This window comes from Protopterus annectens, chromosome 12.part0 (genome assembly GCF_019279795.1).
Source record: "Protopterus annectens isolate FY-2018-M chromosome 12.part0, PAN1.0, whole genome shotgun sequence".
Lineage (NCBI taxonomy): Eukaryota > Metazoa > Chordata > Ceratodontiformes > Protopteridae > Protopterus > Protopterus annectens.
This window is the reverse complement of record NC_056746.1, coordinates 481,558,935-481,574,767: the sequence shown is the minus strand read 5'-3', so window position 1 is coordinate 481,574,767 and position 15,833 is coordinate 481,558,935. Positions and strand designations below refer to the sequence as shown.

Here is a 15,833-nt window from a genome sequence, read left to right as displayed (position 1 = left end):
TTGGTAATTTTTGAGAAATGACCAATTTTTGAAACATACATCCAACAAGAATGAAAGTTTAGCTTCCATAAAAACAGAACAATTGGACAAATGTAGCTGGTATAAGAAACCATTAGAAAACAACTGTATAACATTACATCTTTTGAGTGGATCCTCTCCATGTGACAATTGCACATATTGTAAGAGGGACTGTAATACTAAATGTTCTACACTGCAGATACCACCAAAACATTTGAAATTTGACATTTAATAACCTGCAGTCCTTGGTGGGTGACATATATGTAGCTGCAATGCATTACTTGAGGGACAGACCTCTAGATCCTGAAAACAGGCCATTTTTCTTCACATTAGTGATATAAATTGTTACAGGGAATGATGCAGCCCTCTAGAAAACATATTAAGAAATATCACTGTTTACATTTATAGGTATTGATAAATTAGCAACAGAAGATCTCCATAAAAGTGAGTGGCACTCTATACTCATAGGTTCATAGATTAGTACTAGGCTAACTGCCCTTGTGAGCCATTTTAAACCTAGCCAATTATCTCTTGTGAGACTCAAACCCTGCACCTTCAATAAAAAAGAGAAACTACAGATAACTTCTTTTGGGGCTTTAAATTTCCCAAGTATGAATGACATACTTTAATATATTAATTAGATTTATGTGATGTGTATATGTTTTATAGTGGCCTAAATTACAGCCAACATTGTATATGAATTACACTAATTTTTCAAATTATTTTTAGAAGATACAGGTTATTGTTCTAATTTCTTTTTACGTTTTTCCACTACAGGCCATTATATTTAATATAGCCAAATAATATTGTTCAGTCACATTTGTTATGTGGGGGCATTATATTTAATATAAACAAATAATGTTACTGAATCAGCTGTGTTATCAGTTGGTGATCTATAGGATGAGTCACCTTATCTGTGCACTAGATGTCTTTCCTGCTCTGGATGATCATTTAATTTGTGGTGAATGATTTTACTGCATATTATAGTATTGCACTTAACTTTTTATGACCTAGGGCACTGGTGTGGGCTACCCTTTCATTTTGTTGAGTACTATTTATTTTCTCTGTGGTGTCCTTTTATAACGTTCTCATCTCTCGAATAATAATCAACTCTCTTTCTCCATGTCCTTAATTTTCCCTCCTGCTCATTACTCTTCTTCATTTTATTCTATTATTCTATCTATTTTGTTATCACAATACTGTATTATTTATCACCTCCACATATTATTAGAACTATAGCCAGTAGTTTGAATAATATATATTACTTTACTTTGACACAAGCTATCTACTTCTGCAAAATGTCTTGCTACTTGCAGTATATATTGGACTAGATTCTAAAAGAGTTGCTTCAAATGTAAGTTTGCCCTGAGTCTGAAAGGCTTGCTCTCAGTATAAGTGATTTACTCTGGTGCAAGTCCCCACTTGGGCCCCAGGAGCAAAGCCCATAAGGCAAGCCGCTACCTAGGACACTTTTACCTAGGGCACTTTTGATAGGGGACTCCATTGTATGACACACAGATGCCCCGCCCACCAGACTGAACAGGGAGAAGATAATGGTTAACTGCTTACCTGGAGCCAGGATCTGCCAAGTTATGCATCACTCAAGCCACTACACCACAGCTACCAGTATGATTCTATCACAGTCCACGTGGCCAGTAACGACTGGAGATGGGCTTCCCTAGACTGTATGAAGAGAGACATTGTTGATCTCTCTGAATAAGTGTCCTAGGCAGGTAATTGTCTTGATTTTGAGCAGCAGACTACCTTCACTAAGGATGATGCTACAGTATGAACAAAAGATGATTGACTTCAATAATTGGTTTAGTTTCTGATGACTTTTCAGGGGAATTCAACATTTGTCATAATGAGAGGATATGGTTAACAGACCACATTGCTTTGTGAAGGATGGTCTGCATCTTCTCCCTTAGAGTTCTGAATATTGGCTAAAACTTTAATCATTCCTTTATACCCTTTTTAGGTAATACCAAACTGACAAATCTACCAACATAGCAAATAAAACCCAAAGAATCCTAAAGGTGTTACTGCTCAGTGGTAGGAACCTAAACAAGAAACTCCACACTCTACAAGCTTTCCTGATTCTGGAGAGTATAGACATATGTGTCATCATTAAGACATGATTTAAATACACAGAAAGTACTTGACAGTGAAAGGCTTCAGTGCCTTCCACACATATGGACCATCAGCTGTACACACAAGGACAAAAGTTGGAAGAGTCTCAATCTGTATTAGCAACAAGCATAACTCTATAGGTCACCCTCTATAGCTCATACCTATACTTAGTGGAGACACTCACCATTAAATGAAATACCCTATTCATGGGAGACTTTAAGTACCCCTCTATACACTGAGAAACATATACTAACTCATACTCACAGATACAACAATTCCCGGATTTTATCAACACAAATACACTTGATCAGATAGTGAGCACACCATACTAGATCTGGTACTCACCAATATGGGAGAGCACTGCACCCCTCCCCCAGGAAATGTCCTCACTGGTGAGGTCGGACCATAAAGCTGTTTCCATGGAAATAAAAAATCAACTCAACAAACCCCAACAAACTGAGTAGCAGTTAAGAACCACTCCAAAGCAAACTACATCCTATTAAGTGATATTCAAAATTCAATGCCCCTTCTAACCCGGAGTTTACAGCAACCTATTTGGAATTGTTCACAGAGTCCTTGTACAACCATGTAAATGGCTGTATAGAGGCTGCTGTGCCTACTAGAAGTAAGCCCAAAAGAAACTCTAAAAACAAACCACAGTAGTGGAATCCTAACCTTAACATGGTGTATAACAAACAGAAAAAAATCATGGCTAAAATCAGGAAGAGGCATTCCCATAGTGATAGGAGCTCTTTAATTAAAGTAAACAGGAAACTAAGTGGACTAATTAAGTCCAACAAGGCAAATTACCAGGTCAGGATGGCCTGACAGGCTAAAGACAACCACAAAGCCTACTACAGCTATGTGTGAAACCTCAAAGGCAGCACACATCAGTGTGCCCAACTGATAGTCAGTGGTACCACCTTTACTGAGCAGAATGACAAAGAATTTGCTGTCTGACAAATTCATCTCAAATGTCACTTCACCCATGCCTCCTCACATGAAATACCTACTAATATACTCCCCCAACTATTAACAAGGAGCAGCATTCACTAAGGCCAAAAAAACACAGCCTTAATGACCACATTAACATCCTTGGATGCCTTCTAAATAGCTTGAAACATGACCCATCAGGACCACTTGTGTCACTTTTCAAGTATAGCCACAAAACTGGTTTTGTACTATGATAATGAAAGACTCCAATGGTTATCCCACTGGACCCAACCCAGTTTGCCTTTGTCAAGGGAAGGTAATGCCTACTAAACCTGGTGGACTTGTATGAGAAAGTCACCAAGACAATGGATGAGGGAAAAATGATATATATCACCAAACTAGACCTTAAGGCATTTGATATAATACCCCACTCGGGTATAGTTGACAAACTCACAGAACTGGTATAAACCCTTACATAACTCACAGGATTGCTAGATGGCTTGCAAACAAGACCCGGGAAGTCAGGATTGGTGATATCACCTCCGCTAAAAGCCCATTGACCAGCGAGGTATCTCACAGCTTTGTGCTGGGACCATTCCTTTTTGGCAATGGTAAAGACTAATGTCAAGGGCCTTTGACTGTTCAAGCTTGCAGATAACTGCAAATTAGCAGCTATTATAGAGTCCTCTTGTGACACAAACACTTTACAAGAGGGTCTAACACAGACAAATGACTGGTGTTAAAGACACAAACTAAAATTCAATGCCTACAAATGCATTATAGTGCCTTTTGGGAAAACTGACACCCAGGCTAATTACCCCATTGATACAATACCCCTAAGACTTAATATGATAGTCAGGAATCTGGGAACATACATAGACAGTAATCTGGCCTTTGACCAACATATGGTCAAGGCAGTAAGATAATCATTTTATGTCTCCAAACTTATTAAGTAAAAGCATGGATTCCAGGTCCAGGGACATCATTGCGCCACTTTATTCTGCCCTTATTAGATGGATTACCTTAAAGCACTATCTCTATACTCTTTCTCCTACAGGTTACTGAGAGGCAGTCTCTACCTGGCATACAAGGCATCCTCGGATCCAGCTCTGATGGATCTTTTGCACATCTGCAAAATGAACAGCATCAAAACCACTAGATACAAGGATTTAAATTTTAATTGTGGCATAAACAGAACATGCTGGAGAGACAGATATGTCTCCCAAAGGATCCCTGCATTATGGAAAAGACTCCCCCAGCCATGTAAAACAGAGTTTATTTCTGACCTCTCAGAAGCAGTCAGTAAAAAAAGTATTATCCTAACTAAACCCTCTACAAATCCTTAGTTACCTCCCTACTAACATACCACCCCATACAGATGCCCATGATTCTCAGGGCCTAAATGGTTTTGGTGCATGGCTAGTCATGTAAGGGCCCTAGTGGTCGCTAGACAAATAACAACCTATGAACCTAAGTACAGTTCATCAGATGAGGAGTTAAAAGCACAACTGCAAGTGGTTAGACCTTCCACAGATGATACAAGAATGCCATTTGGTGTTGATAAATGTGCAAAAGCAATGTTTAAAGCAGGAAAGCTGCAGCATCAAGACAATATTAATCTGGGACAGGAATGGGATAAAAAGGAACTTGCAGGATGGAATGTATAAGTATTTGGGAACTGATGAAGGACTGGCAATAAAACATGAACAAATGCAAATAAAACTCAGTCAGAACTACTTCAGAAGGCTAAGCCGAATACTGAAAACTGCCTTAACATCTAGGAATAAAGTCCATGTTATAAATCAACAGTTTTAGGGTGATTGACTGGTCTTCAAAGGTGATAGACAGGAAATATAAGAAAAATGCTTCATACTTATCAAATGATATATGAAAAATCAGTGTATACCAGGATTATATATTCCTAGTTCTGAAGGAGGTATGGTCCTCCTCAAAATTGATTACATTTTTAGATCTACAGTCATGGGACTACATACATATCTGCTGACCTTACTAGAGCAAAAAACACAGTGAACGTTTTAAAACATGAGTAGAAGAAGTCTAAGATGACTTTCCTGCTCTCTTTAGCAGGAATGGAAGTCAAACCAGAAGCAGACAAAAATCAGATAGTAAATCAATGTGCCAAAAAAAAAACAATAAATATAAGGAGAAGGACTAGATGAGAAGGAAAGAAATACAGAAAAGGCATAAATATTGTGGCTAGTACAGAGATCTCCTCGAACAACCACATGTTGATCAGGATTTGATACAAGAGTAGTTAAGGAGAGGTGAAATTAAACCAAAAGATGAAAGGTTAACAGTTGTCGCCCAGGATAGCAGACTACCTACACTTTGGTTTACAAACTCCATTGAACATATACAGAAGAGGACAATGCAGGTTCTGTAGAAAAGAACTAGAAGCAGTCGCACATCTTGTTGCCGGGTGTGATACAGTCATGGCAGAGGGCCTGTATACTGAAAGGCACAATAATGTTGCATTGGAGATAGTGCAGACACTACAATACTGAAGAAGTTGAGAGGCATTGGGAACAGGAACCACAAAACATTATAGAGAATGATGAAGTTTATATCACATGAGATTACTCATTATGAACAGTTCAAAAATCAGAAGTGAGAAAAACAGATACAGTAGTCCAGGAAAAAAGGGCAAAAGAAGCACTGAGTACTGAAACTGCACAAAGCCATAAAATACCAGTATTTGCAGGCAGAAATGAGAGCAATGTGGAAGAAAGATATACAGACAGTTTCAACAGTTGTAGGAGCAACAGAGCTAATAAAAAAGAACTTACAGTCATATTAAGATATGCCACCAGTACATGTAACTTTTCATGAACTGGAGAAGGAGTCAGCTATGGGCACACTGCAGGTACTACGAAGAACACTTTTGGGTAACATCAAAGGCAGAAACAATACTAATTTCATGAACTTTAATTATACCATGACTTAGGAATGAGGTCCATTCCTGTCATGGTATTAGAAACCCAAAAGACTTGGAGAAATTAAACTAAGACCTAAATGTAAGTCCTTGTATAACTCTTTGGATAGCTAACTGGCTCATAATTAAAATCCAAGAAATAAGAGTTGGTGTCTGTACATCCTTCAAAAGACCTGTCAGTAGTGGTGGACCTCATGATTCAATCTTTGTGCCACTCTGCTTTGGCATTTACTTCTTAGATTTCAAAATAAAAGTTAGGGGTTTATGGCTGAGCAAGTCTGCAGATGACTGCAAACTTTGTGCCATCATAAACTCCCAGAGTACATCAAAATATTCCCAGAGGGCGTATCCCAAACCAACAGCTGGTGTAAAATTCATTGGACTAAAACTGACTGCAAATAAATGTATAACCATATCATTTGGAGGACATGACTTCCCCTGAAAACTATCACATTTACAACATACTCCTAAAAGTTTATTCAGCAGTCAGATATCTAGGAATTAAAGTCAATAATGAACATTTGATCACCAAATGTTCTCTATTGTAAGTCCTTTTTCATTGCACAGTTATATCTAAAGGTATGGGGTGCATGTCTGTGGATGTAATCATTCCACTCTACTTCTCTCATCAGACTGATCACTGAATATAATGTCTCATTCATTATATACCTATCAAAACACTTATCACAACTGGAGTGATGACAATGCTTTATCACTAAACAAATCAAGGGCCTAAATCAAAAAACTACATAGACTGTCTCAAAGCTTTGCCCTTCTTCTCAGTATCAGAGACGCTACTAATAGACATTATCCTGTTAAAAGTATTACACATTCACAAGTCCAGTGATGAACACCTGCGCAAGAGATCTCTTTGGAACATTAATAAAACATGTTGGAGAGATGGGTATGTATCGCAGAGAATACTGCTTCTACGGAACTATCTTCTACTCCACAGAAACATATGTATTATTCTTACTCTATTCAAATGTAATTTGGATGAGTGGATGGATGGAAAACTGCAAAATCGTCCCAGTTTAGCACCTATGTCCCTCATGGATAGAGGCAAAAAGTTAATGTCTCAACATATCTTTCTTCTGCCTGCCTCTAGATATTTGTAACCAAAATATGAGTTACAAACTACCAAGAGAATATATGGCTAGGCTTCTTAGGATCCTTACAGGCGAATAACATATGAACTTATGAACTTATCTGAATGCTAGACATTAGGAAGTGTATGAGTCTATGGAGTCCATGAAGCCTTACATGGAGCACACACAGTGTGTTGCCAGCATGGTCAAACATTGTGCACAATCTGTATGTATACCAATTACAGGCTAATGCAGTAAGCCCTATATCTGATTTAAAAAGAGTTGCTATCATAGGTTAGTGTTCTGTAGGCAAACTGAGATCAGACATTCTGTTGAGTTAGCAGGAAAGTACACTACAGCTACTGGAGTGATTCCATTGTATTATGACTGAATCACAGACCAGACAATTTCTAGCCTTTATGTAGCAAGAAGAAGTACAAAAGAAATCCTACAGCAAACTCTACGACATTTGGTGGCTTGCATCAGGAGGAAAGGGGACTCCACTATACATCTCATATTGTAATAACAGCATGTCAAGAGGTGTTTTACTGTTAGCTAATGGACAAGCTGATGTGAGATATGATGAAATGCAAAATGCTAAAATACTGCTCCTAATCAGTAGTTGATAATTTGGAGAACCTAAGTGCATTTATAAAATCATATTTCTGCTTTTAATTAGTAAAATGATGCCAGAATGTAGAGTACATCTTAAATGCAGTACTGTACTGAAGTAGCCCGGCCACCTAGCTAGGCATGTCCTATCAGAGATTTGAGCTTCTTTCACCTATTCTCACTTTACAATTATTTATACATATGTGAGTCTCTGAATAACTCTGATATTGGCTTGTAAAGTTTTTTGATTGTTGTATATTTTCTACCAGCAAATGACCAAGACAAGCAAACATGCTAATTAGAACAAGTGCCAGGACAGGAGTCTGGATCATACAACTGGCAGGTGAAGTGCTCGTGTATTATATATTATGCTTGTTAAACTATGCATGGATTCAATAAGACAGCAAACAGTCTGAGCCAATGAGAACAATACTTCTGCCCAAACACTTGCCTCATTGAGCCTTATTAGTTTAATGATCAATTTGTCACCATGCTAACCAGTAACCTCCTGTTAGCTATAATCACTGTATCTCTACAGTTCAAACACTGCAGGGCTCACTTCGTTACGTGTGGAATTAACTAAGGAAAGATGGCAGAAAATACAACCACAGCCTATGGATTTCAGAAGAATACTTTTAGCATCTCTGATATAGTTGTGATCGTTGCTTATTTTATACTTAATGTTGCAGTAGGAATATGGGTAAGCATTTTTGTATTTTTAGTAAGTACCAGACCTTTGTTTCTTTGTTAACAAATAGCTATCCTGTTAATTCTGGCTAGATCATTGCATTTTAGAATGAAGCTTATTTTTGTTTTTTCGTTACTAATCCAGACTTAAGTTCCCTGGTAAATTCATCACATTAATGCAATAAAAATCAAGTAGTCTACATTTAGACATTTTGCTCTAACTTGTTTGAACTTTTCTCTGTGTTGTATTTTTTTTGATTTGTCATACCTTTGCATAGCTTTTTAAGGATCATTTTCAAGAAGACTGCTCTCTGCCATATCATGCTATAAGGCACGATATAATAATAATTGTTAAAACATTCAATGTATATTTTCTGGGAGTCAAGAACAACATTTAGAAATTATCAGAATATATGCCTTTGTGTATTTTCTGTGGATCACAGTGAATTTGGGGATGAGAATTTAAATATTTTTTTTTATTGTTAGTTTATGAGTGGAAATGGTGTCTTGCTTGATGATAATTGTGTTTAACAGGCAGCATTATGACATTTTGCATTTATGTTGTTCTTTGAAGGAATAAATAAGCCAGTATTTCAAACTGATTCTATACATGCAGTGATTAAATACATGTTGACTTTGTAGTGCTTATTATACTTACACCCAAGGACAAGATGATTTAAATTCAGTTTCATAACAGTTTTGTATTCAGACATGGACTGAGTCGGCAAAAATCAATGCCTTACTTTAAATATTATTTCTGTATCTACACGTATGTATATGCATATATGTGCATATACACACATGATATATATATATATATATATATATATATATATATATATATATATATATATGTTTGTGTGTGTGTGTGTATGTGTGTTTGTATATCTATATATATATATATGTATATAAAGCATGAACTACATTTAGTATTTTAGTTTTTCTCTGCTAAAACTTTATCAGAATGAGTAATCCAAATCCACTTCTCTTTGCTTATGCACAAAATTAATCTAAACCTCAAATATTATGCCTGGAGGTAATAGCAAAATTAATCTAAACCTCAAATATTATGCCTGGAGATAATAGCAATCTAAACAAGCAGGCTTCAGAGCAGTTGAATTCAGCACTCATACTGAGGTATAAACACTTTTTACTGCTACTGAGTCATTGCTTAAGATATTTTCTCCAGGATCACTTTTGTGAGTAAATAAAATACAATCACAGATGGTCTGATTTAATCTCGGATGGACTAAATAAAATATAAATTACAAAAAGAACAAAAGTGAAATAGAGGTTTCATTTCTGGAAGGGCTGTTCTTATACTATTTTGTTTATTTTGCAGTCTTCTTGTCGTGTCAACAGGAATACACTCAGTGGCTATTTCCTCGCTGGAAGGAACATGGCTTGGTGGCCGGTAAGAAACTTTCAAAACTTTGCAGGTGTCTGATTCATTAATTGTGGAGCAGCTGGACTTCAGTGCAAGGACATAGTCTCCTTTCTTTGTCAGTAGTACTTATCTTTGTTTTTTTGAATTTAATAGGATTTACTGCATACTTTGTGTGCATTATTCATGCTAGATGTACAGGATTACTTTTGGTCCTTCTCACAGATTTTTTTTTGTCTCTCCTGATCCTCTTTTGGATTTGCCCAATGGCTCTCCTTTCTTTGTCTCATCAGCTCATTCAGTCCTCCAGGAACAACAGCCAGACATTCCACTGACTGGACAAAATCCTTAAAGGTGACTCATTCTCAACTGGGGAAGCCTTCTCTGGCCATCCTTTCCCTTGTGAAGCAAGAATTGGGCATTACAGAGCAGGATAGGCATTGGTGTCAAGAAGGTCCCTACTAAAACCCTCTGTGTGGAGGCTTGCGGACTCAGGAGAGTTGACTGTTTGAGGAAAGACATGTGTGCTCCAACACGTGTCAGTTCTGTGTCTCAGTGGTGCAAGTCCATCTTCTGCAGCAGTATGGACCTGCCTGGAATCTTCCACAAGTAAGCATCTCCTTCTGTTAGACAACTCCCTACTCCCTCAGGATAAGCAAGCTGATGTCAGGCACACAAGACCATCCCCCCCTTCTGTCCACACCAGCACCTGTATCACTAGTGGAACATGGATCACCTGGATTTTAGTCAGGGCTTTATCCCTCTGTATCATACATAGGACCATTGTAATTCTTTATTGGATTAGGTGACATTTTCTGCACAGTTAAAGATCAGGCTACATACACTGTATTCCTTTTCAACCTACTGACGATGGCAGAGATACATATACTTAAGCTGTCATCCTCTCAGTTTTTAGCATCTTCAGTTATGATGCCATAAGATGGGGATCTAAGCTGGTAAAGGCTTACCTAATTCAGGATGATGGAACATTTCAGAGAAGATAACATAAGCTAAGATATACAAGATAACAGGGGTGTGTACACTTTTTATATCCACTGTACCTATTACTTGAAATCACATTATTACAGCAAACAGTCTGATGGTGTGGGGACAAGTTTCTGACCTGTAATCCTTGGCAGCAGCCCAACTACCTTCCCAAGTCAATGGCTACATAAGAAAGTTCTGACAACTTTCGGAGAAATAGATGTGAGGACTGTAAAAAAGAACAATAGTAACTAGGACACACACACATGCATACACACACAGACACACACACACACACACACACACACACACACACACACACACACACACACACACACACACACACACACACACACACACACACACACACATGTATGCATAGCCGACCTTAGGCATAGGCTAACTAGGCAGCCGCCTAGGGCGCGGCTCTAGCAGGGGAGATTTTCCAGTATTTATTTGGTGTAGGTAGACCAGGATGGGGGCAACAGGTGGTGTGGAGGGGGCGCCATGGAGCCTTTTTACCTAGGGCACCAGTTGGCCTAAGGCCGTTCCTGCGTGCATGCATGCACGCGCGCACACACACACACACACACACACACACACACACACACACACACACACACAAACACACGCGCACACACACACACACACTTTGTAAATATATATATATATATATATATATATATATATATATATATATATATATATACGCACACACACACACACACACACACACACACACACACACACATACACACACACACACATATATACATGGGTGTAGGACATTCTAACAAATGACCATTGGACTGACAGTCCCTACACTGACAACGTACTACTGAAATATCAGTAGATCGATGTACACATTCACGACATGCATGTCCATACAACTACAGTGACACCAACAAGAACAGCTGCATGAATGAAATCAAGCAAACACTCTGTAAGTTGATGTTGGATAGCTCAACAAAAAGTGTTAATATCTGACTAGTAAGCTGCACACTATGGAAACATGTGAGGCACAACAACCTGTCAGATACATGGCATTGTGCTACTACTTAAAGTCTGAACTAGTACTGCACATAGCAAACTCACTTAAAATACCTGCACATTGGCAAAACAAATAACACAACACTTATGATCTGTAGTCAATAACACAAAAATGAACATCTAATACTACACTAGCAGTATGTTTTACAATAACGTATATAACAAAAACCAACAGCAATAACCGATAGGTAGTTCATGAACATTTAACAGCAGCATATAAGTCTAGGCAGCGCACTCACAGATATATGGCTCGTTAACAGCTTGAAATCTTTAAAGAAGATATCAGTCTGTCATAATCGGTGACATATGTACATTATCATGAACTGTAATGTACATGTAATATATCTTTCGCTGTATGTAAAAGAAAGTCGACTGAGTATGCAAATACCTGTTTTAAGAACTGTTGATGTACTTGAAGTCAAATGTAGATGCCAACATACATGGAATAGAAACCTTAAAGGTGTATGCTAAAGTCTTACATTGTGTTCAATACAGTGAATTGAAAGCCCTTCTAATTAAGTAAATTCATTCATGTCTATGCAAATTGTGTAGTAACAGAACCAATAGTGCAGATGGATGAAGAGGGAACAACTTTAAGACAGGATCCTTGCTCTCATCCAAACTTCACACCTGGGCAACTTGGTGAAGTGTGCTTTGAGTAGGAAGGGAAAAGGTGTGTTACATATCAATGGATATCTGTATGTGATGAAGAGTCAGTGTTCAGTACATAAGTATTGAGCTTGCCAATACAAGTAGAAAGATAAATATAATGGAAGAGCTGTCACAATTATAGAGCATTTAGGAGAGCTGTTGATTAAGACACTATCACCCCCCCAATGCATGCGAAATCTGTAGGTACAGGGTAATGACATTTAATAAAATGAGAGCAGAGATGAGCAAGGAAGCTCCCATGGTAGTGGTCATGTGATGTCCATAAGTACAAGGTAATGACATCTATTAAAATGAGAGCAGAGATGAGTAGGGAACCTCCAGTGCTAGTGGTATTAGACTGCATGGAGGGTATGCCACCTGATGCAGCATGCCAAATGCCAAGATGTTGATCTCTAGCTACATGTGTCAGAAATATAAGATGTCAGAATATTGTTAATGCTTGCACAGCTTCAATAAACACTGACAACATAAATCCTAACCTTTGGACCCTCAATGAAGGTTTATGGAAATGGAAGCATGTTACTGACTCAGTAGCTGGAGTGTTACTACTGGTATTAAGTATGGCTGCCAATATTAGATTTGTGTGTAGCTGTGAAATGTAGATAGATGAAAGTATGTATATCTCTAAAAGTTGACCATGCTTTCAGCTATATTCCATACATGGCTATGGTAAGACTGGTCAAACATGCTTATGTACACCGGTGACATATTGCATAATTCAGTCAAAATCATTATGTGCATATAATGTCATGTGGTCTACTCTTCCTGAAATGTGTGAACAACTTGGTAACACACAATCATCAAGGTATATCCATTGTGACTTTGAGCATGCTACAATAAAAAACATTACATCATGAATTACAGATGTGCAAGTTAAGGGTTGTCATTTTCACTTTTGCCAGAATATATGGCATAAGATACAAAACGTAGGTCTAACTAGGCAATATGGCTCTAGCAATGCCTGCCACAAATTGTGTTATATGATCATGGCAATTCCATTCTTTTTTCTTCAATGACTTTCTTATCCATAATATTTTCTTTATTATTATGTTTATAAGAGTCTAATTTACTTTGAATATCTAACAATTCCTTATCCCAAGATTTCCTTTTATTATTATACCATCTTATACTTTGTCCATATAGATATGATTTTAAGGCATCCCAAACATAGACAATGGAGACTTCAGGAGTATTATTTATGTCTAGAAAATGTTGTACTTCTGAAAGTATATATTTTTTTATAGTCTTTTAGTTGAGTTAAGTATGCTGGTATCCTTTTCATCTGAACATTATGAGTATTTTTTATCATGAATTCAAAAACAATTGAATTATGATCAGATATAGGCATGAAATGATTTTGGAATTAATTAAATCTGTTACCATCTGGTTAGAAATAAAGACCCTATCTATTTTTGAATAAGTTTTGTATCTGTTAGAAAAAAAGGTGTATGGTAATGATTTTGAATCTATCTGATTATTAATATCATTCAAATGATAAGAATTAGCAAAATCATTTAAATGTTTTGCATTAGATGTAATTCTTCTTTTTCCTATAGTGGTAGTATCACTTTCATGTAGTATACAATTAAAGTCACCAGCTAAAATAATATCTCTTATAGAGAATGATATGATCTTATCAAGATGATGTTTCACTGTATTAATACCAATTCCAGGTATCCAATATACATTAATTAAAGTGTAAGTCTTCCCATTAATTTGTATTGTAACCATACAAAACATTCCTTTGTCATCCTGATAAGACTTAATGGTTTTAGGAATGGGCATACTTTTATTCCATAAAATAGCCACTTTTTTCTGAGTGTGCTCTGAACTAACCAATACTGTATATTTGTTTGTGGCTAGTTTATCAATATCTTTTTCAAGAGATGGGTTTCTTGCAGGAAGACTAAGTTGGCCTTATGTAAATTAATGTATCTTATTAGGCTTGCCCTTTTACAGATTATTCAATCCATTAATGTTTAAAGAAATTCCTTTTAAAGATGTCATTTGGCATTTTTAAAAATTAAGAATCTTATGATCAAAATAACAAATAACAACATAAGTAATGTTACATCTCCTCCTTTAGGTGTACATTTAAATATAGCTGTATTTATTGAATCTCTTATGGGATTTTGTATAGGATTCAATTTTGTTTGTAGTGCCAATGAGTGTACAAAATATATTGTGGATGTCAAAACTATATACATATAACAATGAACAAGTGAAAATAATGTAAGGATTAAACCTTGCATCCAGCCTGGAGTTAAAACTCCAACTTAGAGTAGTATTTACCACTCAAGTTAACCCCTACCCTAAGCAGCAGTACCTCAGCTACCACCTTATCAATTTAATACTGGTTATATTTAACTTAAATTAACAGCTTTCAATTCAATTATCTAGCAAGACAAGACTACACATTTGATAAAACAGCATCATATAAACTAAAATAAACTTTTTTTAAAAACTATTCATACTACTATATACATCTATGTAATATAATACACTTGTATTCAAATAGCATTCAAATAAACTTGATATTAGGAACCAAGAGGAGAGAGAGAAATAAAAGAGAGAGAGAGTGAAAGAAAGAGAGAAAAAAAAGGAAGGCATATTTACATATTAATTTATTCAAAGTATGTAAAAATAAGTTCTAACATTCATTTAAATGCAAAACTTTGGGTAATATGGTTCAGACATTACATATATTAAGATGCATCTATTTTCTGTCATGTAAATGCAGTCAACAGCTTCCAAAAAACCTTGAATTGCTTGTATATGAGCATTTTACTCATACTCATTATTGTCAATAGAATAAAATATTATATTTATAGAAATTGTTATAAATCATACTGCATAGTTATGCAAATTCTCAGAAACACTTGCATTATTGTAAAAAAAAACATCTGTATTTTGTATGTCTATACTACTGCTTTAAAATATATCACATGACAATTTCTTCCAGAATAGAGTTATAAAGTTATTTATGCTTGTCAATCAGATGAATTAAATGAGTTATAGTAATGTATATGTTTGGAACATAAGTCTTTAACACAGATTAGTATGCTGCAGTCAAGTAGATTTTCAAAACACTTGAATAAATGTTTCATTTTCTATGCCTTCTAAAATAAGACATTTACTTACTACAAGAAACTGCATCATTTAAAATCATTATAACTGACATATTTTATGAATTATAACATAGATATTTAAGTAATTATATAAAATAACTCACATTTAAATGTCAAAGAGTTCATTTTCCTTCACATAGTCGCATTTGCATCAGTTCTACTTCCTGGTAGAGTGTTCTTCCTGAATCTGTGAT

General features: G+C 36.3%; 1 protein-coding gene across 1 annotated transcript in view; it reads left to right on the top strand.

Annotated features, from left to right (window-relative positions):
• Positions 1–8,323: 8,323 nt before the first annotated feature.
• The window catches only part of SLC5A10 (solute carrier family 5 member 10), a 1,811,293-nt gene continuing 1,803,783 nt past the window's right edge, over positions 8,324–15,833 (top strand). The window contains exons 1-2 of the mRNA XM_044089581.1: positions 8,324–8,434; positions 9,764–9,835. Coding sequence (XP_043945516.1) covers positions 8,324–8,434; positions 9,764–9,835 — 183 coding nt within the window. The remainder of the gene's footprint in view (positions 8,435–9,763; positions 9,836–15,833) is intronic.